The sequence below is a fragment of the Platichthys flesus genome, chromosome 18 (assembly GCF_949316205.1).
Source record: "Platichthys flesus chromosome 18, fPlaFle2.1, whole genome shotgun sequence".
NCBI lineage: Eukaryota > Metazoa > Chordata > Actinopteri > Pleuronectiformes > Pleuronectidae > Platichthys > Platichthys flesus.
Genome location: NC_084962.1, coordinates 13,687,913 through 13,714,656, shown reverse-complemented (window position 1 = coordinate 13,714,656; position 26,744 = coordinate 13,687,913). Strand labels below are relative to the sequence as shown.

General features: G+C 45.9%; 1 protein-coding gene across 1 annotated transcript in view; it reads left to right on the top strand.

The window, feature by feature from the left end:
• Positions 1 to 3,845: 3,845 nt before the first annotated feature.
• sash1a (SAM and SH3 domain containing 1a) overlaps positions 3,846 to 26,744 on the top strand; it is a gene marked incomplete in the record, with an annotated part of 149,453 nt that continues 126,554 nt past the window's right edge. The window contains 1 exon segment of the mRNA XM_062411402.1: positions 3,846 to 5,217. Coding sequence (XP_062267386.1) covers positions 4,714 to 5,217 — 504 coding nt within the window.

Sequence of the window (26,744 nt, the reverse complement as noted above, 5' to 3'; positions counted from 1 at the left end):
TGTATTCACGTTCACCACCGAACTACTCATCATCATAACCTCCCCCAAAAGTTGGAGTTTTTCTCCCACGCTCCCCAATTTGCTCTTTTCCATGTTCGCGGAATTCATTTTCACAGTGAACCTTTCCCATCACAAGAGAGTAGGAACACAGGGAAACTATACCTGCAGCCCCCTGATGAAGCCAAACGTGATGAGCAGCAATCACAGGCAATCATCAGCTCAGGGTTAAGGGTGGTTTCCTCTCGTCTTGGCCGTTCCTCGAGAATCATCTCCAGCCAACTCCACCAAATCTCAAATAGTCAAATGGTTTCAGATTTTGACGAGGCACAACCCATTGGTAAATCTCTTATTGTGCAATTAAACAAATTCCAGAAGGGAGACAGTGTTTGGTGATCAAAGACGGCTCACATCATTAACCTTATCTACAGACAGACTCTGAGTCCGAAGCATGAACTGGGATTTCTGTTTTCTGGTGCCGGCAGATGAGCCTACGTATCTATCAGCAGGCTGACTGATAGCCCCCCCCCCCCCCCCCCCCCCCCCCCCCCCGCAAAAGCCTCGACCTAGCCACCGCCATCCATGACCTTCACGGTGCCTCTGCATCTGGGTGGACAGAAGCCATTCTCTGCTTCAAAGGTTTCTAAAATTGAGGTCTTGAAAGGTGCAACCCAGACGTCTGAAGCCAAAGAGGCCCTAGAAATTTCACCCCCGACGAAAATCCACAGCTTCTAGTGCCTGGGTGTTTCTGTCCAGGGAGAAAGCTGCAGCACACACTGTGGACTATTAGCATAGAGAGGACCTGGCTGTCAGTGGAGCTACTTTTGTCTGTCCGCCTGTCTGTCCCCTCAGCCTCCAGCTGTGTCTGCTGGAGCTTTCCTTACCTCAACCTGCCACACTCACGCGCTTTCAATCAGCACAGTCCAAGCAGCCCATACATATTTACCAGCACCGATGCTAATGTGCTCTGTCACCGCCACATATTCACATTGGCCAGCTCTAATGCTCTGGGCTCCCCGTTTCAGAATTTATTAACGGGCGGTTATTGAGGTGTTATTGATGTGGCAGCAGTTCTGGGGCTTCAGGGCAACACCAGCACACTCAGTGGGGAGAGCAATGGCTCTGTTGCCTGAATTGACCATAGACTTTTATGTCCCTGCAAAGCAATGAAACCGTACTCTTATGTAATACTACACAATATCAACACATGGTGGTGCAGTTAGCTTGAATTAAAAATCCATCACAGCTGTAAAAGATACATAATGGAGTATCTCGGTATTCAAAAAAATCGGTCAGGTTGATTAATCTGTACATATTACTGAAGACCAGATTTTAGTGCTAAACCAGAGGTTACCAACTGTTTTTTCTTTCCTTGTTTGCCAACTGATATATGTCCATCATGCTGTTTAAAAAAAAAATTCAGTTTGTTAAATACCATATGTGGAACGTTTACAAATGGAACAATTGGTGTATAGATAAAGTGGATTTTCTGGTCAAATCTTCTGATACATGTGGAAACCAAACAAACGCCAATTATTGTTGCACTTCTATTTCTATCACTTAGATTATATTGTCGTTAGTATGATAACCAGATGTTAAGCCGCTGGTGTGTCCATTCTGTCCTCAGTAGTGCCAGTGGCGCTGCTCAGAGGGAGCTATACAACCTCCTTGTCTTGTAAACACAACACTGGCTGAACCCCTTGGCAAGCGACCACCACCGGCTCCACCACCCTATCCTGGCAATCCAACATTTTCGGCTACATAGAAAAGTTTAATATAGGCCAGAAATAAACACAACACAACAAAACCATTGTTTGCTGTTCTGAGCGTCAGCAGCCAGTCTGCCACAAGCTCTCCTGCATCAGATCCCTTTGCAGGAAAACCGGTAAACCCAGTGAAATATATCTGACCTTTAGGAGGACAAGGGGCAATTAACTTTGGTTTCACCCACTTGGAAAAATCTAATTTTGATTGGTTAACTCTCCTGATATGTCCTAATTAAATACGCACAGCCATTGGGGGTTTCAGGCCTTCCATGAGTGAGCCAAACCATGAGTGAGCCAGCTGACCTTTTCTCCGCCTTAACATCCAAATGGATACAAAATAACGATTATTATAGCAGAGTAAGAAAAGAAATGACTGAAACGTTTTGGACCTTCTTTTAAAGCGTAGGAGTCCCTCAGGGTTCCCAATGACCTCTGATGTGCAGTATTTACATATATAGTTTATATTATTCAGTAAATATGTGATTGGGCTCAAACAAACCATTATGTAAATTTCCTTCCAGCTTGTAAGACGTGAGTGGGTTGTTTGCCACTCTCGCCTCCCTCAGCTCCTGCTGGTCACTCACCATGGCCTGGGGCAGCAAAGTGGAAACACAGCAATCCTGGCACTGCCTGAGCACAATCTGAGTCCAGCCACCGTACAGAGCGCATCACCAGTCTCCCTCCTCCATCTGTCACTCTGTTCCCATAATCCCCGGCTCCTGTTACCGATCTAATGGTGTGTCTTTAAACAATGAAGAGGACAGAGCTTTGTGATTTATAATCCTAATATACGAGAGCTCAAAATATAATAGGCTGTTGTTCAGAGTTGATGTTAAAGGGTAGGGTCCAGGTTTTTTAAGCTTCTGCTAATCTTCAAGGTTCACATGAATACTCCTGGTTAGGCTTCACTCAGTCGGCATAATAATAGACATTAAGACTTATTTTTATGTCTGATAAAGTAAAATTCCTATTCCTGGAGCTTATACCAACACATGGAGCTGTTCTTATGAAGGCCACGCTGTGTCTCGGACCAAAAGAAGTTCTGTACTTTGGGCTTATATTTCTAAAAAAGTGGCCGAAAACTCATTATATTGTTTACAGTACAAGTACAAGCTCCACTGTATCATATCACACTCTGCACCGGTTTAACCCCCGTCCCTCCTGTCAGTCAAACCACTCTCTACAAGTGTTTACAAAGGATGAGGGACAACAGAGCATATCTGGGTAATTGCATTGACAGCAGCAGACGGGCAAATCACAGGAAATGTCTAATAACTCCAGTTTGATTGGACTAACAACACGATGAAGATTGCGTGCCGGCGTCCTGCACTCACATCCTGACATGCATTTGTATTTATTTTTTGGCATCTCCAAAAGGAGCCTGTTTGCTATGCTTTCCGCTCTCCCTCTCCGACTGTTTGTGTTTGTTCTCCGGCCCCCGCCACTTGTCATAATGGGCCGCGGCAAATCACTTCCAGCTCCGAGCCGAGATGGTGATTGTATCAAACTGACCCCTAACAAGCTGTCAGCTCACATTTGATAAAGCATGCATCAGCGCCGACAGGCCTGGCATCAGTTTGGACAGAGCGGACAGGTCTTATTCCAGGCCTGTAATTCCCCTCGGATTCTGTCTCTCTCTCTTTTCCTGGACAGTTTGACTTGTTGTCTGATACTAATGAAGACGCCTGCGCTCCAGTTGCTTGTGATGCTGTAAAGTCGAGAGAAAACAGCCTGAGATGCCAATTCATGTACAGGATGGATGGATGGATGCATGGATGGATGAGTAATGCCTAACTTCTCCTTCTCCTATTACATCAGCCCCCGGTGCTGTGAAACCTTCAGTTCCGCAGTCACCACATAGAGGGAGCTCATGCGTGTGGAGAAAACCAAAGCGTGGAAATGCTGAATGAGTGAGCGAGTGAGAGTGTGTGCAGGAGAAAGAGGGAGAGAGAGAGGGAAAGAGAGAGAGGGAAAGAGAGAGAGAGAGAGAGCGAGGTGCGGTGGACGGAATTACATCGTGGGGAAATAATAACGTGACACACACCAGCAGCAACAATATCCATTTGGACTGTGCGCCACGTTGTGCGTGCGCTTTTGTTTTCGCACCAACTTTGGCCAAGTCGCAGCGGACCCGGCGACCTGGTGGGTGCCCCCCCCCACGACTGCGTGACAAGTTGGGAGAAGGTGGCGGAGGAAAGAGCAGCACTCGCATCTCTATTTCTAAAATTGGTACAGGGAGATTTTGGGGTGGAGGGGGCGTGGACGGCGGAGAGGAGCGGCGGCGGCGAACATGTTGGCTTTTGGCTGCGGTTCCAGTGTAGTGATGTGCCGGCTGGAAGAGGAACCGAGCGACGCGTAGAGGACGTGGACTGAGCGGCTGGACGCGGAACGCATTCCTCGGCTTTCTGTCATTTTTAAAGCCCTCTTGTGTTTTTTATACGTGGATGTATTTCTTCAACGCGCTGAAGGAGATTTGAAGGAAGGAGCAGGAGCCTTGGAGCGGGTTATCAAGACGCAGCAGCTGCCGTGCGTAACACACCAGATCTGCTCCGTGCTCATTTGAATGAGAATAGTTGGCTTTCAGTTTTGTTTGAGGAAGCCTAATTGCTGGAAGTGAGCGCGCATGGTAAACTGCTGTCCGTGCGTAAAATCGATGTTTTGATGACATTTGGGATTTGAAAGCTGCAGCAAGTGAAAGTGAGGTGATCTCCATGTGTCAATACTGACAGGTGTTATCAACCTTTCATTCACTAGCGGGTCTGTTCGTGTATTTATCACATCGCGGACTCGTTTGTAACCAAAGCTGCGCCATGGATCGTCCACGGTCTTGTTTAATCCTGCAGTTTTAACACACGTTGATGGGAACGACCTTAGGATGCGTTTGAGGCGCCGAATGGGAAAGTAACCATCACTTCAGTGTCCTCTTGCCTCCCGAGTTGTAGCAGCCAAAATGACAAGCAACGGACCTGTCATCGTCTTCGAGTGGCTGAAGACCCTCCAGCTCGCCCAGTACGTCGAGGCGTTCGTGGATAACGGATACGACGACCTGGAGGTTTGCAAACAGATAGGAGACCCCGACCTGGACGCCATCGGCGTCTACATCCCCCACCACCGGCAGAGGATCCACGACGCGGTGAGGCGGCTGAAGGAGGACGCCAAAGACACGGCGAGCGCGCTCTACTTCACCCTGGAGCCGATGCCACCCGCGGCCGAGATTTATACCAGTCACATGGTGGACCAGTACGAGTCCAAACTGCGCGGGTCCAAGTCCTGGACCGAGCCCAACAGCGACCGGGTCGGGCGCACAGGGGGCTACATGGGCGCGCAGCGGAACCTGACGCTGGGCAACAGGAGGGAGCTGGTGATTTACCCCAAGCTGAAGCTGAAGATCATGATCAGGGATAAACTCATCAGAGATGGCATCAACCTGGCCAAGCCGCCCTATTCTAATAAGGTAAGAGGAGGACTGACACACATCAGCTGCCAAAGGTCATGCGTAACCAGCACATTAGAGTCAATCATGTTCAATACACACACACACTATCAAATATCCCACTCTAGTTCATATTTTCGGTTTGCTATACACTTTAAAACATTCAGCCTGTGTGAAGACTTTGATTTCCATGTGTTCCAAAGGTTTTTTCAATGCGCACAAAGTTTTTTATTATAAGCCACAAAAGCTGCTGTCACCAGCTCAGCATCATCCATCTCATGCAGGATGAAAACTGTCAGTCAGACAAGAGGGCTGTTTGATGCAAAGGACCTATTTTGAACCATGAAGGTAGACGCCAGTCCACCTAAACTATTCAGCCTCGCCGCACGCTTCAGAGGTGTGAGTGGTTTGCTGTCATGGTGAATGATGGGTATGAAGTTGCTGCAGATCAATAAGCGGCGAGCGGAGAGGAGCTTCCTGAGGAGCCTCTCTGATTTCCTATAGGGGATGAAAGAAGATTCACACTGGTGATTATAAATCTAGTCTGACCTAACCTGTCCACTGAGGGTGGACCAGGCAGGCCCCCTGTGAGCCCTGGTGAATGGCCAATGGGCTATTGATTGCCGCGGTGAATGAAGAGTGGCGAGCCGGGTTTGGCTGTGGCGGTCCCGAGAGGAGCCGGACTGAGAGGGCCCTCTTGTTCTCACAGGACCGAATCAGGTGCCGCACCAGCTGAGAAGGCTCTGCTGAACGGCTGCTGCTCACACACACAGCGTTGGACCGGCAACTCTGCAGGCCAGCGAGGACACAGAGGTCATGTCCTGAGCCGGGACACCTACGGCACCACGCAGGGTTTTTTCAACCACCGAGAATTAGACCTGACGTTTCATTTTCAGCTTTCAGCGAAAATAACGATCGAGAGTAACTGCCTGTCAGTTGGTGAGCGGAACAGGCCAAACCAGTCCCCCAGCTCTGATAGTGTGCAGGTGGTTTGGAGGCTGGCTTTGAATCCTGACACTTTTATTTACCTCATTCATTCAACACGATACTCATCTCTCTGATTGATGTTATATTTAAAGGGGATATTTCCTCAGAAATGAAGTCATCCAAGCCTCAGGTTTTCCTGGAGCGAAGGTTTTTTGTGCTCGGCGGGATACAGCAACCCTTGATTCAGCTGATCGAGAGCCGGGTGATTAGCTGCTTTTCAGTAGCTCAGCTAGTAATGAAGGCTTTTAGACGACAGCTGTAAAGGTACGGTGTATGCGTGGGATCAAACATGTGGCCCTGTTCATACCTGTTATAAATGTGCGTCCATGGCTGCAAGTGGACAGCTCCGAGTACGTCGCTTCACACCGGGCATTAGCATGCGCCCCCACGTGTATCTCCACTTGTGATCACCTCCCTGCTCCATGAACAAATAAACACAAACCTCATGTCTGTTTCCAGAGACCGAATGTGCGCACATGCTAAAAGAATGTGGCCACATGCGTCCCACCTCACATCCGACTGTGGTGTGAGTGATGGGATCTGAAATGCCTCTGTCCCGGGCGTGTTCACACCTGCAGTCAGAACTGTCCACTTGTGATCGGATCAGTGGGGACAGATGTTTCAGTGTCGGGTCTGAGCAGGGGACTGTTTGTCAGCCGGAGTGTCTGTATTTGCATAAAATTATTTATTTATGGGTGTGCTTTGTAACGGCTTGTCTGTTTGACTTTATTTTCCAACTGACAAAGATCCCTGTGTGATGCAAACAGAGGCACATACCCACACCCCTATTCATCTAATAGCACACAACCCCAACATTTATTCCATAGACCCTGTCCAGTATGTGCTTCGCTTCCGAATGAGCCTCTCAAACTGATTCCAGCTCTGAATCCTAGTTTTGCACGTTGCACAAGCTCTTTTTTTGTCAGTCTACATATTTCAGCCACTTTGTCTCAGGCTGAATCCCACAGAGATGCAGGATTTGTGAGGGATTATCTGTCAAACCAGGGCTGAAACAAAGTGTTGGTTCCAGAGGGTTAAACTCTTTCCCTTTGAAGGCGGTGTTTATTTAGAGCCAAAGCTTTGGTGTCGAGGCTGCGGAGGGGAATGTGCAGGGTCAAGGTCTTTCTGCCTCGCTCTCTCTCTTTTTGTGTGTTTGTGTTTGTGTGTGTGTGTGTGTGTGTGTGTGTGTGTGTGTTTGTGTGTGCGCCTAACCCTGTAGTTTTGAATTGGCTCCAGCCCAGTGCTTTTCTCCCCAGGAGAAGTGAGAGGAGTCAGGAGATGGAGCTGTGACCAGCTGATGGAGGGTTGACTAACTGGGCTGTGATTGGTCTGGAGAGAGCTCCCCTTCTCGCCGCCCTCGAGATGAGATGTCAGCCCCAGTGGAGGCCGAGACCAGAGAGACTCGGGGGGCAATTACAGGACACACAATGTCAATCTCCAGGGGTGTTCAGCGTATAGCATAACCAAGTTCTCCAGCCGCATTAAAACTGTCCTCTGTGGCGCGCACTGGGATTTTCACGCTCAGACGTCTGACAGCCCCTCTTCCCCTTCGTGTGCGTGTCGCCGCCTTTGTCTCCGCCGTTTGTCATCCTGCCAGGAACATACGCAATATAGGCACAATATATTCAGAAGCCCTATCTATCGCCTGCTGAGGATCCTGCGTGTGCGACAGCCCCCATTATCAAACCATTCACTGAAAGGGCTCTGCTGGGTATAATAAATACCCATGATCCTTATCAAAGCTGCAGAGACCCCTCGTCCGAGAGAGAGTGTTGTTCCCTCTGATGTAAACAAACACTTGTGCGATGGGTTGTGCATTTCTAGATCTCTCATAAGGGAACAATATAAGACCGAGAGACGGAGCTGCTCCTCTGCCTGTTGTTCAATCCACTGCAGGCGGAGACTTAATTTAGTCCTTATCTTCAATTTGAAACTTTCTCATAGATTTCTGTAGCAATAAGAGTCAACATGTTATTGGAGTAACCATCAATCTGCTTTCTAAGTATTTTTCAACTCCACAGAGACCGTGTCTGCTTTGGTTTGAGTTGAGTGAACCCGTGTGTGTGTGAATGGCTGATGGGGAACAGGTTGCTTCCTTAAACAAGACACGTGATCATATACATTATAGATTAGATTATCCGAGCTGTCCCTTTGACTAATGAGATGACATTTGAAGACTTCCTTTTAGGTTTGTGTAGCTTTAAATGTCCAAATCAGTAATAGGTCATACCTTGGTCTTTGTTAGTTGTGTTGTATATGTTTATATTACATCGTCTTTAAGTTTGTTTATTGTTGTTTTTTTTAAGCAACATTTAACAAACTTCTAAACGGATCTCAACAAATCTTGGTTGAAGGATCCTAATGATTGGCTGTATGATTTCTAAGAGAATAATCAATGGATGTTGATTTAAAAAAATCTGATATTGAGAGAACTGATGATGAGAGTGTGTGAAATGTGTATCAGCTTGATTGAATTAAATGAAACCGTTGGGTCGTGGCTCACCTTTATTGAGTTCTATTCTACTTTATTATGTTTTATCTTCAGATCTCTGTTCTTTCTTTCACTCGTTACAAGACACAATTTCTCCAGTCTACAGTTTGAGTTGAAATTGAAGGTTATTTTAATGTCCCAACCCACTGATCTATATGTTTTTGTTTTTTTTAACTCAATTAGAAAAATATCTTTTACTTTGAATTACTCTTCGATTCCTCTCAGGACCACGTAGAGATCTGTTCTCATCCTAGTCTCATCCCGGGCTGTAAACAGTGGACGGACCCAGTCATAATAGCGCCTCATTGTTAGCGTTGTGTGTCAGGAGGAAGTAGAAGCCAAACAGTGGGAGATTCTCCATTGTTTGTGTGCAGGCTGATGGAGCCGCATGTCCTTTCACTACTGCTCTGTTTTGCGTTCCCAATTTCCGTCCATTGAACCCGGGCTGCGGAGGCAAGTGTCCAGCATTGTGCCGATGGGTGGTTGATAAAAATCTAGGTGTCATGCGGAGAGGGTTGTAAATAGATGGGCACATTTTTTGCTGGCCGGAGAAGACCTGGTGGGTGTTTGTGAAGGGCACGCACCATCAGGTGGTGGAGGAACGTTAGTCCTTCCTCTGACCTCCGCTCAACAGCTGATCAATGTGTAGGCTGGGAATCGTGAGAGGCCCCGAGGCGCAACCAGCCTGAAGAATGCGAGCAATGCAGTGGACATCCAGAAGTGTCACACTTAGAATGAAGGACAGCCGCTTAACTAACTGTTACCAGCTTCCTTTAGCTAAAAAGAAGCTCACTGCCCTTCATGCCAAACACTCGTCTCACTTCCTCTTTCACTCCTTTTATCTTGATTAATATCCCAGCACTTTGGCCCTGGCAGGAAATGAGGTTTTGGTTTCAGACGACCCCGTGTCGGCCCACTGTGGGTGTCGAAGACCCCTCAGGCTTGTGGATCACTGCCAAGAGTTGGAGAAGGTGAAAAAATAATGTCAGCAGTTTTAGATTTAGAACCAAAAAAATCAATGTAGGAAGAAATGTCAGAGAATCTCTTTCCTCTGCGTTTCCCATTCAAGTAAGTTATAGCTCAGTTTAAACAAAGATGTATATATATAACCCGCATTCTGTTTTCAATGACACGTTATCATGAATTACAGGTTATTGCTGTAGCCTGGCAAATACGTTCACAGGAAGCCATTCTTTCAACTTGGCTGTTTTTCCTGAAGAAAGAGCTGTTTCATGGCCTCAGTGGAACCCTGCAGAGAACACTTTTCATGAGCTTCTCATTTCCCCTCTATTTTCTTTCGGGTTAACATCCTCTTCATTTTGACCCCGTGCTATAAGGGCTGGCGTGTTGCCATAACGCCAGCCTTTCACTCCAGCCCCTGCGTTTACCAGGCATTCTGCTGAAAACCCCCTGTTTGCTTAGTCTTTATTAAAGGCTCCTTAAAGGCACAATCAACCCAGGACTTATAAAGGGGGAAGTCATAAAGAAGTCAAGGACCAGCTCCATTGTCCGGAGAGGACTGAGAAAGTCAATTAGCGGAGTGAGCTGCTGTTTGGGTTATAAAAAAAAAATGCAAGGCACTAAAAGGGATGGATCACGTTCCCCTAAGATGGAAAAAGTCCCACATACACTCCTGTCGTGGGTCTTTACTCCAAAAGGCCACTTTGTTTATGAGCTTTTAAAACCATCTTTGTTAAGCATAAACTGCAAGTACCAGGTTTAAGTTTCTATGGAGAGCAGCTGTGAGTGGTGAGGACTGATGGCTATCAAGGTGACCTTTGACCCCCGCAGCTTCTGACATGCTGGACTGAAACACTAAGGTTTAATGGTGCTCTCGCCCCCAGACAATGAAATGGGCTGCACACCCTAATGGCTCCTCAGAGAGTGCTGGTTTTTTACAATGTCCAATTTATCTTTTGAACCGACTCAGTTTCTCCAAATATTTGTTTGTGTGTCTGTTGTGTTCCTCATACGTGAAAGAAACTGGGGAATGTTTCCAGAGTTCAAGTCTCAAACCAGCTGTAGATTGTCGTGAGTGCATCAGTTTCCCGTCTGGGGAACGTTCTGTGTGGGGTCCTGTGTGAGGCAAGAAAACAACAACTGCAAAAAGAAGCCACTTCACACATTTCTTTAATCATCCCGGAGAAATCCCCCATTCACTGGATGGTTTTCAACTTCTGGCACAGTGAGTCAGGGAGTTTCTGTCTGTCCCTTTGTCAGTTAGACTTGACCACCCATCTCCTGGGAGCATGTGCAAATGTGGGAAAGCGGCCTTTAAGCTGTATTTGCAGCTGGTTTTCTTATATCAGCAGGAAAGGGAGCGCGAGGGTCTCACTCCTACTGTTCTGTTTCTCACATGATCAACTGGCTTTTGAGCTGCTTTTTATTCCCTGGACGTGCGAACTGTGTCGGAGAGATGACATTTCCCAGAACTCAAGCTCGCTAACCTTCTCTCCGATTAATCAACTGACGATTTCGAAGCCATAACAATCTCACCATTTAGATGTTTAGCTCATGTGGAAAATTTCAAATGTACGCCCGTGGCAGTATAAATGTCACTCCCTCTATAGCCTGTGGAGATGTATTGTATTTAAATAACATATGCGGGTTACAGTATACGCGTGTCACTTTAAACTTATGCAGCCATGGTAACGACTTTAAATAAAGCAGGAGACTGCAGAGCCATTTCAGGTCCTGATGACACACATTCATGACAGATACATTATCAGAGCTATTCTGGTCCAAGGTTTTTAGCACCTTCTAGACAGCGTGTCTGCCTGACCCCTTGGTATCTGCATCAGGAGCGGCTGCATGCTCTATCATCAATACTTATATTCCCGTCAGTAGACAGGCAAGTTATTAGAATTCATACTTACATTTGTTTTGTAATCTCTAATATGTTGAGGCTGTGTTTTCAGCCAGTTCTCAACTGAAGACCCATCAGTAGGGATAGTGTAGGCTGAGTGGGAGAAGCGAATGTTATTTTGGTTCTAAGTTATGTTTGACATGTGTAAAATGCCCTCCTCTGTATTTCTGAATCCAAGCCCTTAAACTCAAGGCTATACTTTATGGTCCAGTGCACAGACGGCAGATCCTCTCGTCAGCAGCAGCAAACGGGGAAGCTAAATGTTCAGTTGCTGTAAACATGTTTGTTTTTCACACACTTCCTCACTGCCTCCCTGCAGAACACATGAACTGCAGCTCGCTTTCATGCAGAGACCGCGCCGCAGACGCGTGAAAGAAACTCCATCGTAGGCACAGCACATGTGCACAGTAATGACCCTGTGGTCCTCTTTGAACAGTGGAGATGGAGGGAAATGAAGACATCAAGCACCGCACCAGGATGGAGAGTGACAAGAGAGCAGGCCCGAGCATCTGTCTGTGACAGGATCCAGATTGCAAACACACCTGCAAATCAACACAACCGCACGTTTTCTGCCTCTGTCATGTTTGCAGTTATGACTACACTCGCTGTGATTACTCTGGTGGGGATCATTCAAATTTCTCATTAAAAAAAAAAGAAACTGAATTGGTTAGAAAACGTGTTGGAAAACCCTGGCTCAAAATGTCTGTCCCTGTGTGGAAGACAAACGGATGTCCAAAAGGCATAAAGTTCATTCATCCTTCTTTTCAACATTTTGATTATATTTGTTTTGTACAGCTTTTAAGTGTAAAAAAATGTGGGCATCTCAAGAGATTTGAGTTTTCAGATAACTTTAACCAGGGGCTCATCTCAGTGATTGCCTAACACACAAAGGGATTTCAGGTAGCCGTTTCATCAGTTGGCAAAGTAAGCAACTCCATTTGTGGGAAAACCAGTAAGGATTACTCTGGTTTTTCTTCTTCTGTTGTACTTTTCCTCTCTCAACTTCCTATAATTGGTCCAATCTGTCAATAAAGTGTTTTCTCACTGCAAACATCTGGACCACCTCTTTCGGGTCGACAAAATTTTGGTCTGCTGGCCCAGATCCTGGTCCGGGGTCACATTTCACACCTCTTCAGAATAAAAACGTCTTAAGGTCCAGAATAAAGGATCTGGTGTTTAAGTGCCCATGAAACTCTGGAAAGACTATTCAAATATTTGCTAGAAAGCCAAATCAAAAGGTCTGTTTTTCTCCAAAAGACCTTCAGGAAGATTCATCAGCTTCTAGGAGGGGAATGCATTGCTTTTACTGAGCAGCGAACACCTACACAAACATGACCTTCATGGAGGAGTCATCAGAGGAAAACCTTTTCTTGCATCCTCACCACATAATTCATCGATAATGCTTCAGGCTCGTGTTGCTGCCAGTGGCATTGGGAACATTTCCCTGGTAGAGCTAAGGATGGAATTGATTAAATACCAGAAAACATAACACCGCCTGTTTGGCCTCTACAACAGGATAATCATCTTAAAAATCCACAATGCACTACACCTCAAGCTGAAGCTTTGCTACAGCCCCCAAAAAAATCATTGCAAATCTGTGGATAGACCTCAAAAGAGCAGCTCATGCAAGACGGCCAAAAAAATCGTACAGAAGCAAAAGCCTTTTCTGAGGAGAAATGGGCACAAGCCCAAGAACAAGAAGTGAAAGACTTAGCCGGCTAAAACAAGCGTCTACAATCTGTGATCCTTCCTGGAGAGGCTGCTTCTAACTACAGACCATGCTGGGTGCTCAAATTTAGCTTTGGGGCCTTTTCCTTCTTTATTTTTGTTTGAATCTGTTAAAGCTTTAAAGTAGTCTTACTTAAAATATTGAAGCAATGTCTTATCTTTAACTTTATGCCTTTCGGAAATCGGCTCCCCTTCTTCCTCGCCCAGCCTTTACACAGTGGTAGAAACCAGACCTAAACTTTGTCATGCCTCTGTACATTGTTGTGTAATGCACAGGCACTGTATGCAAACTTGCAGTAACCTCACACATTCTTAATGCTGTGTTTCCTTCGGGGGGTCATGTGTGACCAACAGTCCGATAAAGCTAATTACTTTTGACTCCCACGCATGTGAGGAGGGGAGGTCACGCACAGGAAAAGGGGGCTTTGCTAGAAGTCACCACAGAGATGATTTTAAAGGCATTTAAACATCAAACCATATGTCGCTCCTGTAATCTCTAATTTACATTATTTGCTGGCTTAAATGGCAGACGCAGGGTTTGGGATGAGTGCATAATGCTGTAATTCTTTCAGCGATACATGTGCTCCGAGGAGTTTTAAATATTACCCAAGCTCTTTGGCTAAGCGGCTCTCTCTTTCAGTGTTGTGATACTGAGTCTGCCAACTGTGCAGAAACTCAGCCGTGACACAGTCAGTGAAACTGGAGCAATATTTCATCCACAGAGATGGTTGAATATGATTGATTTTCATAATCAATTCACCACTTTTTTTCTCTATCAATTGCTTGTTTCGTCCCATACTCAAGAATATGCAGTTAACGACGAGGAAAGCAGAAAGCTGACAGCACCGTCTTTTCGTTGAACAAGAGATTTGTTGAACAAGACAAAAAGCTGAACTCTGCTCCTCTAAAAACGTGACGGGGCACATTCTGAGTCATTTTTGCTTCAACATTCGGGCCCAACTGGATGAATTAATTTTCTTTCCCAGGAAGATGCTGTTAAAAATGAACAATGACAGTGTTCCCTGTAATGCATGAGGCTCAGACAAGCTCCATAAATCAGAATGATGAGGGAGGAGACGTACGCTGGTCGCAGCTTAGCGGTGGATTTTCTCGAGGCATGGAGTCGTTTCAGGAGGGTTCGAGCGCTGCTCTACATGTAGCTACAGTTTGGCTCATGTCAGCCTGCCATCTTGGACTGTGTTTAAGGGATATAATGTAGGGGTGTAGAGAGATGAGTGAGGCATGATACCACGGAGTATGAGTGTTACACAGACAGAGGGAGAGTGTGTATAATTACCTCGTCTGAAGCCCTTGCCAGCTAGGTGCACGGAACGCAGCGCAACCGACTCTCAACCCCTCCTTATCCCTAATTGGTCCATTTCGAAGGCATGAAGGCAGGGCCCCGCTGAAAGCTTTGATCAGGGAGACCACACCAGTGTCGATATGTCCCTACCTGAGTGCTTTTGTAGTGGTTGTGCCTGGCAGGGGATTAAGCCATATTCCAAACCCACGGAGTGTCTGTCTGTCCTGTCTGTCTCATGCTCTGGCCTCCCTGCGGCTCCACATACCTGAATCCGAACCCTAATTACCTGGCAGTTACTACATTCCTCAAACACGCCCACGCAAACACACTCGCACAAGAGCTGTGTGTTGCACATCTTCTTTTATAAAAGAAGAACCAGAGGCATTTTGTAGATACGCTTTTGTCTTGTGTGGTTTACCGCTTTTAATATTCCAAGCATTTACAAAACATTTATGGGCTCCAGCACATTCCAACACAAATGTTAATCTCCCGTGAGTGTTGTGTGTTCTGTCTTCATCTACTGTGTATAAGAACTGTAGGAGTAGGTTCCAATGTTAATTATTTAACTTTAAAATGATTTGGAGCATATGTAACAAGTGTAATCGCTTCACACTCAAAGCTGCGAGCAAAGCCTTGTTCAAACAGGTTATTCTGAATAGATCAAGGGTGTAGGTAGTGATGTTCCGATACCAGCATCGGAAATGCTTCTGTTAGTGACGCAAAAATGCCAGGTCGGCCATTGGCTAGTGCGCTAATCTAGAAATCTGAAACTGTCAGTGTTTACGACGCTTTTCCTTCACAGCTGGTGGTTGGGTGGTGACTGATAAGGACCAGTCAGGAAGTGAATGCAGGTGATTCATCATTTCCAATCGTCTCCTTTTTTCCAGCCGTCCAGACTATAATGCTCCCCCCTGTGATTTCACACTAGCATCCCCCAACCAGCAGCGTTTTCAAACTTCTCAATTTAGGCGATTGAAAACTCAAAGTAGTGCGGACAGTAAGCGGGAATTATACAGCAAGTAATGCGCATCAAAGTTTACGAATATCAATGAAAAAGACAAAACAGAGCAGTACCATGGGAAGTCGCTGGGGGCAGTGTAGCCAATAGTAAAATGTAAGTGGACGCCGTTTACAGCATGGCCGCTTTTTCCGGCTTTTTCAAGAAGTTTGCTTGTTTGAAACTATTGGCCCTATCAAGCCCTCCAGTGGATATATCGCTAAACAACCGTGATTGTAACATCATTTGGAATGAACATATCTCTTTTCATACATAAAGGCAGCATAGCTTAGCTTTTAGCCTCTTTCTTTCCAACTGTCACTTGACCATTCTAACAAACATGTGCTGATAGTATATTTAGACCTGCAGTTTACACATTTTAATAACAGAGCCAGAACATATATATGCCACCAGAACAAACTTTGAAATTAATATCAAAGTATAAAAAGGTTAAAACTTCATATTCTTCTCTGACTTTTCATAGAGAGAAGCTTGAGCTGGCTTTAATATTTCTGTCCATGTGAGCAGCTGTCAGCCAAGTCATGCTCATCATTAGCGGATCGCTCTCGACAGGCTCAGTATGGAGTTCTGGAGTTCATCACTTTAATTGCCGTTTTCTGACCTCCGTACATGTTACAGTCAATTGTTCTGTTCATTAACTGTTAATCGCTTGCCACGCTGCTTCACGCAGGGATGAATGGTTGCTCCACTGCAACTGCTTCAAATCTGAATCCCACATCATTAAAGGTTGAATAGGTGTTGGAGTCCTTTGGCCTCTGAGAGGAGACGTCTGAATAAGTTGTGATTGCTTGGATTCACCTTGCAACACGTCATTCAGTTCATCCATTCTAGGCTTACCCAAAACACACGTTTATACTTCATACAGCCATGAAAAAGCCTTCATCCGTCATTCACTTCAATAGATCCAGGCTTTGAGCCACAAAACAGACATGTGCCTAATGAACAGTATACAGTATGATCTGATTGGTATGTTGTCCTCTGGATATAACCATGCATTCTTGTGGATATCTTTGTGTATTGGGATGCTAGTGTAGCCATCTGAGGTCACCATCCGTTAACGTCTGAGATGGGCGCTCTTGGTGCAGCTTCATCTGCTGTTGGTGAACCCCAAAACCACAGTTTTCATGTCAGCAGATCTCTCATCCACCGCCGGGCCAAACCAACCCCTGTTTACTTTAATAGCCCCTGAGGATTCTTCTTAAAGTCTCTCGGACAAATCTGGAAATACATACTGGTCCCATTTTTCTCCCCATTTTCTCTGGTCCCACCACATGTTTTTTTTCACACAATGCCTCTTGCCCTCAGGGCCTGGCGCCATCATCCAACTATCTTAGATCATTCCAACCTCAGTTTAGTCTTCTAGTTCACGTTACACATTGAACCGAAGCCGTGGCTCGAGTCGAATGTGTGAACAGGGTCGTAAGAATTTTTGCCCCGATAAAATATTCTCTCATTCTCAAACGCAGCTATCTGACGGCTTGTCTTCATTGCTGGTGTCCCGGTGTGACTTTTGCTGAAAGGCACAGGTTTATGTGACCAGTCGAATGACAGATTTCCAATGCTCAGCTTTGTTTAAAGAGGATTAGGTCAAGCTCATATTTATTTCGACAAAGGGGGCTTTGAAGAAATGTTTTTGAATGAATGTTCATTAAGAGAATTTGAATATTCAGGTCAATATCCTGGAAAAATGTGGGACTAGGGAGAGAGGCCTAAAGCCTAGAGAGTAGCTCATAACATTTCCCCATGCTGTGGGTCAACACTTCCTTTGAATATGTCTGGTTTGATCTCAGGCATTATAACAGCAAGGCTGATAATCTGCCCCTAACATGCAGTGGTCACGGCCTTTAGCGACAGGGGAAGTGTCGTTAATCCGGTAAATCACCTCCTCACCATGAATCCATGCTGTACAGAGCTGCTGTCACACACAAAAGCCAAACAATGGACTGGCCGACTGACAGCTCGCCGTCCCAGCCTGAGCGCTGGGGTCATGCATCAGGAATTTTCTCCGCTCCAGCAAACATCCTCACCCAGCTTCACCTCGTTCTCACTTACTTGCAGACAGGGCAGACGGGCTGAAACACAAATAGCCTGGCAGAGCTGTCAAGCCAACGAACAGGAAGGGATAAAGACGGACAGTCGGTCAGACAGACAGACGAACAACCAGGTTTTACACAGTTAGAAAAAGTAGAAGGTACAGAAAAAGTGGCTGGAATGACATTTTAGTGATGTAAATATCCTTTGTCACACATCCAAGTCATTAAAAGTCGTCATTTCAAACTTTTTATGGACTTTTTACACTTAGAGCTGCTCCAATATAATTTTTCCCTTTTCAATACCAATTCCAGTACGATACAGAGTATTTAAAAAATAACAACTTATATAAGGTAGTTTAAAAGTTTCATGATACCAACTTTGTTTGGAAGTAATGATTGTTTCCATTTTTGCAAGGCCTAATGCAACCTGGCATTTTCGGCAGTAGCACAAGCCTTTTCTGATGCAACATCTCTACCTGTTCCCCTGTTTGTAAAAGGTTTCCTCCGCAGTCCTGAGTGTGAAGCGATTACACTCGTTACATATGCTCCACATCATTTAAAAGTTAAATAATTTATATAGGAACCATTAGATCAGGAGTCAGTTCATAAACCGTGATAATGGATGACTGCTGTAGTTAGACGATATAGTGACTAAGTGCTCATTTATAGAGAGACTGAACTTTAGTGTAAAAATCGATCGCCTCGATTGCTCTATTTAAAGATGCATCACCTAATTGAAAACCTTTTTATCCGGTAGAGAAAATGTAGCTCGGTTAAAGTCATCTTCAGCTGCTGTTTGGCCTTTATGTCCTTCTCATTGAAATCTCCAGATAACAGCGAGTGGAACTGCTAACAAGATGTATGCCAGGAGCAGGACAGCCGCATGGGAATGCTTCGGCATCGCGGGTCTCTCGGGCCGCCTGTATGGTAATACGAGTCTTTGTTATGGTCACTTAGCCTTTTCTGTGGCCGGGTGAAGAATTTTTTCTCCCCCCCCCTTGGTGGATGAGAGTACACTGTCAGTCCGGAACAATGAGCTTCAGGACTGAGCTCCTTTTCCCAGCAGCCCCAGCAGCCCCTGCAGCTCTGATCCCTGTCCACTCCCATTTATGGAACAGTTGAGCGCCGGTGCCCCCTCGCACCCCACCTCAGCTACCCCCCCACCCACCCACCCCCGCCTCGGAGCAACCGGTGACCACACTTCACCCAGACTTGAGTTCACATTTCTAAGAACTGCAGAAACCTGCACCAGCTGACGACTTTAATCCTCAGGGATCTGTAAGTGGAACGAGTAACAAGATTACCAATACTCCGCTGAAGATGACACAAGATCTTTAGCCACTCCAGTGGCATCCAGATTTAGGGTTTGTTTGGGACATGGACGACAATGCAGCACGGGAAGATGAGGGCGGCAATTACGTGTGGAGAAGGTCTTCATTGTCATGCAGGAATCCCACAGCCAGGCTTATATCAATTGTTATGTAAAGTGGTCATTCATATTTTACAGTCTGCTAAGAATGGATGTTCTGGTGTTTGGCAGCGTGTGGATATGATGCAGAGAAGAGGAAAAGACTGTAAATATATCATTTTGTTGCTCTTGTTTTGTTTTTAACGTTGAAACACACACACAACCCATCACTTCCTCTCTTTCTCCACCCTGAGCTGTATATTTTATATGGAACAAAAGTCTCATCCCTCCTAAGACTAACATCTTATTTTTTAATGTGTTTGTCTGGAAATCAAAGCCTCTCACCCTCGTTTCCGCGATCGTTAGCCAAAATCACAACGGCTCGAGTGTTCTCATTGTTGATTAGCACAAGGTTTCTCTCGTCAGGATATTGATGATGGGCCCTCTTCACTTGCTAAGAGGCTGAGGAGGCTTTTGTTATGAAACGGAATGATGTCTTCAGAGGCTGAGACTCAGATGTTGCACGACTAACACTGTTTATACAAGCAGAGAGGACGGATTTAAAGGATTTCCCACAATGCTTCACTCTCCGTAAAAGCAGTTGTTTTTAAGTGGACTATGTTTTCTCTAGGTGCTGCTCTTTTCTTTATCGTCTTAGTTAGGCCATGGGTTGCTATTGCTGCTCATATTAACTAGAGTCAATAACAGCAACAGAAACACATTAGGAATACAGGTATATGTTTTTCCTTAGTAAGTAGGTATAGTAATATAGTGTTAATAATACTGATGGATATGTTAGCTTCAGCAAGGCCCATCAAGAATGACTGCATATTCATAAATAGGGTTTATATTGTATGGAGAGCCATGCAAGATTATGTCCTGGTTTTAGAATCAGAATCGGGTTTTATTGCCAAGCAGGTAATAAAAGAATAAATCAAAGAAATACTATAAGCACCCGGGAGGGATTTGGTACGGAGTACATGAGGCCAAACAAAAGGCCCTGAGACGACAATACTTGAACTATGACAGAATATACATGGAATTAACAGACTATGTGTGTTTTTAAATCATTATAAAGAGGAGTTCTCCAGTTTGGTGAAACATCTTGCAGGAAAATGTCAGTTTGTTATCGCCACACTCCAAAGCTTCTTTCAGAAATATACTGAAGTCTGCACATTTTCCTGAAATTTTCCAGAGGGGCTGTATGTGAGAACGTGAATGTCCGAGTCAGTTGCTCTGTACATTTTCTGGAACTGTTCCTGCCAACCCCCAAACTAAAATGGCCTTTTGTTAATAAGGGCTGGTGTTGATGTTGATGTGCTGTAAATGAAAATGCAGAGCTGCCTCCTGCACCAGCTTAAAAAACCCATCTTTAATCAAAACTCCCCCCATAATTTGAGGAAACACAGGACTTTACTCCCACCTGAACTCTGCTCCATGTTCGCTCCTCCCTGCAGAGGGGAGCGGTGCGTTTCTTCTTCTCTGCAAAAAACAGGCCTTTCGGACTAGATGCACATCAGCGTGACCGCTGCGTGAGGAAGCAGACATGCATCTCAGTACCAGTTAGCATCCCACTGGGCCACGGGGGGGGGGCTCCGAATTCATCTTGCGTAATCTGCTCGATATCTGCGACGCTCGGGGGGCTGTCAGAAAAGAGTCCGAGACGAGCGTGGCACGACGGACGATTTCTCTCTGGGAGAGTTCGAGGGCTGTTCGCAGACGAGTGAGTGAAATTAGGCGGCATCATCGTCTCGTTTGGTTGCCTCTGCCGGTCCCTTAAGTGGTGAAGGAAAACTTTAAAAACCGGAGGAAAAGAGCATATATTCTCATCCCCTTCGTCTTTATAGGCCGGAGGCTGATTACAGGCCACGTGGGCAGACCGCTTCCTGTTGAGTCAGCGGTCTGCACGCACCAGGCTCCCCCCCCCCCCCCCCCCCCCCCCAGGGGGTTGATACAGCCCTGAGATGTAAAACACAAGAAGAAGTATGACAGAGCTTTTTCTTCCAGGCACTGACCAAAGGCAGTGTGTGTGTGTGTGTGTGTTTGTGTGTGTGTGTGTGTGTGTGTGTGTGTGTGTGTGTAATTTGATTTCATCTGTTACCCCCCCCCCCCCCGGCTATCCCTTTATCAGACATCTCCCCTGCATCTACACTTGACCTCCACCTCAAACAAGCACAACATTTTGATGCTGAAAATCCCCAACTTCCTCTTCTGGATGCTCTCCCCTTGTTGAACGGGAGCATGAAGCCCGGGTATTTATGTTGACAGCCCCCCCCCGGCCCCCCGAGTGAAGCCCCCCCCCCGCTGAACCCCATTCACATCCAGCTCATTATGGGATGTCAAGTCTGGCCTCCTTCCTCTTTTGCCTTGCATGTGTGTTTTTTTTTTTTGTGTAAGACTGTAATAGGTTACCAAGGCAACCTCTAGGCACACCGCTGTGTTTCTTCTTTTTTTTGTTGTCGGGTTGTGTGCTCTCTCGTGATCCCGTGGACAAAACGCCCTGTGACAAGCATCACCCCAAAAGCTTCCTTTGCTCTCCGTCTTGCCTGTCGCAGCACAGGGCAGGAGAGCCGGGGGTGCGGGCCGAGGCTCAGGAAGTAGGTCACTATGCATTGAAGGAGAGAGTGAGTGATTGAGTGTGTGGAAAGTGAGTGGCAGCGTGTTCTATAAGCCCCTGCCCTCAAAACGCTCTCCTGCTAAATACCAAGCCCTCGGAGGAATGCACTACTATAGATGAAGACCCTCAGTCATTCAATCCTGACGGGTTGGACACACAGGCACGTCCTGTAGGAATATCCCTGACTCAGCCGAACCCCGGCATGCCCGCAGGCGCTCAGCTGCTAATGTGCTTCTAACTGTGTGTCACGTATCCGCCGCTGAAGGTCGGAGGTCGAGTGGAATCGTTCATCTGGTCTCCACAGAGGTGGGAAAGGCCGGGGGAAGCGTGGCTCCTGCCGGGTGACGAGAGCACGCCCCCGAGGGCCCGGTGGCGCGCTGAGCCCCCGTTTCCACTCATGCAGGAAGTTATAATTACATTACACCAGCGCAGTGCCCAGTATAAACCTGCCTGTTTGGACTTGGCTGTTTGTTTGGCCTGTGGTGACGCTGGTTTGCGGCTTTGTGTCTGACACTGGAAAAGTGACCTGCAGTAATTGAGTAATTGATTTCCTTACTGGTTTGCATTTGAGAGTTGAACACTCGCGTCATGGAAGCGAAAAGAACACACAAACACAATTTAAAAAAAAAAGTGTTGCAATGATAACATCTCACTAATCGCTGTTGTTCTTTCTTTTCTCTTGTGGTTGCACACTGTGATGGGAAACACATTCACTCATAAAGGTAAGCGACTACACATATTATTTTTCCTCTCTGTGTTCATACATCAGCTTCAGGAGTCTGTTTTATCCCCGTCTCCGGCTGGAATTAGGGTCAGGACCCAGTCAGACCAGTGCGTCAGACCCAGACGGGGTCAGTGTCGTGGCTGGGTGCCAGCTTTAAGTCCAATGTGAACCCCCCCCCCCCCCCCCCCCCCCCGCCTCTTCTTTTTTTTGTCTCCCCTCCTTAATTAATATACAACTACGGTGTGATGGGGTTGAGCTGCCAAATGCAATGTGGGTCACAATGACAGACAGCGTGCACTCACATGCGCAAAGTTTAACATAGTCACTGCTGCAAGCTCCGATCGAGCCGTTGGAGCAGCGTCAGTGATATTTTTCCTGTTACGGCAGAAATTGGATTAATCATACACGTCTGTACTTTTTTAGTTTTTGTATGTGTTATTATTTTATCTGTTTATTTACTTTGAAATTGTGGCTTCTGCAGGGAATAGTAGAAAGAACTCAGCTAATTCATCTTTTTCCTAGAAAAGCAGTTTCATCCATTGGGTGTGTGTTCATGTGTGTGTGTGTGTGTGTGTGTGTGTGTGTGTGTGTGTGTCTGCTGCTCCGTCTGCTCTCTCTCTTTCTCTCCAAAAACTCGCTGACAGAGACTCTTTGTTAATTTGGGAGGGGGGGGGCGGGTGGTGCTGGGGGATGATACTGGGTCATACACACAGATTAGTGCTCAGTGAAATCCTATAGGAGAGGTCATTTACATAGTGCCGCTTAAATCCACTTGTGACCTGGATCGTGAACCCGATCGCAACCCCGACACCCTCCGCTCCCGCCGGCCGCTGTTTGGTAAACAAACGCCGAGCCTGTTTCCCCCCCCCCGCGCCTCCGCTGCCGGGACGTCCGGCCGACAGGGCACAGGGGGGGGGGGCAGACCCCCTCTGCGTATAGTGGCCATTCTTTTCTCCCCCAGATGACCTGAGAGCAGCTCAGTGACCGAGTTTCACTTTCCTGTGAGGTTTGTTTCACGTTGCTTTTTCAGGCTGATCCGTGCACATTTCTCTGGTGTGAATGCTCAGTTTGTTTTGGGCTCTTCAGAATGCTGAGACAGAGAAAAAAGGAGTTTGTTGTTTGCCATTTAATGAGAAAGTGGAAATGACTTATTCCACTGGGATGAGACTTTGGGAAACTTTCCCTGCATCATCTTGTTTTTTAGTTTTTCGTCAACATAACAAACATCCAGTCTACGCCCTCGTTCCTTATTGGCCGAAACTCGACGAGTAAATAAAAGTACTTAAACATGACACTGGATTACTCTAATACCGTTGGCTGGCAGGTTTTATTGGAACAATTCAATCCATCTGGACGGCCTATCATGCATGTAAGAGGGCAGTCACAACCAGATTAGACCAGTGTTGCACGAGCACAAACCTAAGCTCCTTATCTGCTGCAAACACAAGGAAATAGTTAAAAATAGACAGTAAAATGGCTGCGTTTGGATTTTTTATTTGCTCTGGATTCCACTGTCTGCTTTTCTAGACATTAGAAACAATCCACCTCATGTCCACTCACCCCTAAATGATCTCATAATAAAGTATTTTTATTAATTAAACTTCACATGTATCACAGGAAATCAGTCGTTTCCAGAGCTGGCAGTAATGTGATGCTCTTTAAGGCGTCAGTGCCTCACGAGGAGCTGAAGAGCGAAAAGGAGAAAGTAAAATCCGCGACTGGAGGCCCTCAGCTTTACCATGGCAACCATTGTTGTTGAAGTGGGTGCAGATGTGTCTTTCACGTGACACTTTATCAGAACCCTTTGTGCGTCGCTAAATATTGGCCTTCACCGCGCTTTTCGAACTGTTTGCATGTTGTGCTGATGTGCAAGGGGTTAATTGTACATTATTTTGTGTTTCCTCCTCAGTGGGTAAATGGGGACCCGGCCACATCCTTGATAGGCAGACACAGTCTGCGTTTTCAGGAAAATACAACTCAACATGTTTTCTCGTCGTCGGACGGCACCACAGAGAAAGAGAGAAAGCAGATGCACTTTCACACATTTTGTGTTTGTTTTCCTTTGGCACAAACGTTTCCCAGACTTAACATCCCTGTGCCTTATCCTTGGAAATCCAACTGAACCGTGTAATGACAAGCAGCACGTCCACTCACGGAAACTATTTCTGGATTGTCCGATTTGTTGTTCGGGGGCAAGATTCACTCCCGGTATGATTTGGTGAAGTGCAGCATTATCTCTCTCTGGCTTTTTCCCACCTTCCGAACCACGATGGCAACCGTGATCTGATTGGACTTGGAGGAAACGAGACGGCCCTGCGTGGCCTGTCCCCATCACACTGTGACAGATCTCCACTGTTTCATATCAGTCACAGTAAAGAGTTCCTACAGCAGCAGCAGCAGCATTTCTCTGGTGTCTGGTCTAATTCTGTTTGCCTCCACCATGATGAATCAGAAATTGTATTAGTGCACAACAGTCCCTGCTTGTAAATCAGCAGGGTGCCGCCTCTCTCTCGTGGAATTATAGCTGTGATTGTGGTTGTGTAGAGCATCGCACATCTCGGTATTGATTTACTATAGCTTGCATCAGGTGCATTAATGCAAATGTATGCAGGGAGCACCTGTGCACAGTGTCCACAGGTGGAGGAGGTGACGCCAGAGGTGTCAACAATCCCAGAGATCAGAGGCCAGGGCGGCTCACACGCGTGTCAGGACCAACACATGAGATGTGTTCAGTTTCAGCTACTTTGCCCAGTAACCACAGCCCGACCGATTTATTGGTCACTAGATAAAAATCTGCTTCTGATTGACACATGCACCGCTATGGAAACTTTTAAAGATGTGACTCTATATTTACATTCAAGCCTCAATTACATTTCTAGCTAAGGGCTGGATAACAACCTCTTTTTTAAGATTTATATAAGAAATACTTATCGGCAGATTTATTTTTTGTGATCATCGTTGCCGGGGCTGCAGGAGACAGAAGAATTTCCATTACTCACGCTGCAATTTGTCATCACCCTTCAGTCACTTAATCAATACATGCAACCAGACCTCCCCTCTCCTCCAAATGAAAACACATGGTGAAAGATATGATGAATGTTTTTGGATTAAAGCTCATTAAACATTTTTGCTCACCAGGCGTTCAGATAGAGATGCTCGTCGCTGCACATTTGTCTGTAGCACCTCACACGTCTTCCCAGAGAGAACACAGTCACAGTGGAACATACAGTTGTAGCAGCTCTTCCCCAGCGGTACGCCTGTCTCTATTCATCAAGGTTTGCTGAGAGCAGCACTAACCCGGCCTCTAATGGACATTATAATTCTTCATTTGGAACCAATGCATGGCTCCAGTTCTAACTTTGCTCAGACTAAAAAAACTTCACTGACCATTTTAAACGACATGTAACTGCTCCTGGTGATTCTCAAGTAAGTGTAGGAAGACGAGCTCGCTTCACTTTGCCAAAGATTTGTTTGGGGGGTAAAACAGTGCCAGTAAAAATCAGACTGCTCTTTTCTATTAGCCTCACAAAAGGGAATTACTAATTGAAGTTTTTCTGCAGAGTGGAGTTCGTTCTCTTTATTAAAGCAGGTCCTGCTTTAATAAAATAGCGAATGTTGTTTGAATGGTGAGTAAATGAAAACCCTGCTGAGAGTAAATGAGCACCAGTTTGATAACAGAGCTGTGAAAAGGCCCTCAGGTATTTCAACTCTGTGTTTTCCGCGTCTGCTCCTGGTTTTCCAAATGCAAGACGTCACTGATCTGAAACTCAGACGACAGCATCTTGTCATCACACTGAAGCAGGGATCAGTCGATAGTGGTTTTCAAACCTTCTCAAAAATCTCATAAAGGGCTAAATGTGAGAACGCAAACGTCTGAGTCAAATGCTTCAAAGGAGGTCTTCTGGAACTTAGTTGCACATCAAGAAAAACACAGCAGGGACTAACCTGATGCAAAACAAACAACAACAAAAAAATATCTATTGTTTTCACTCATTTCAAATAAAATAACCATGAGATCGATCAATAATGTAAACACACATTTGCTGCAGCCGTGTTCCAGTTATTTACATTTGACAAAAACACATTTAATTTGTAGAGGTGTCTCACGAGCCTGTGGTGTTAGAAGGTTAATGTATTCTCCCCCGGGTCACACAAAGGCCATGCCATTTTAAAATGGTTTTCCATATAGCCAATAACTGGAAATGGATTGTAATCAATCAGCTGAGGACTGACTTGTATTGGCCTCGTATGTGTTTGTAGACCTTGTGAAGCCTCTGACTCTTTCTACACCAGCATCAATCTCCTGCCTTGATAATGGAGGTTTTCGGACCGGTCAGCATTTTATTTTGAAGGTCTGTGTGACAAACTGAACA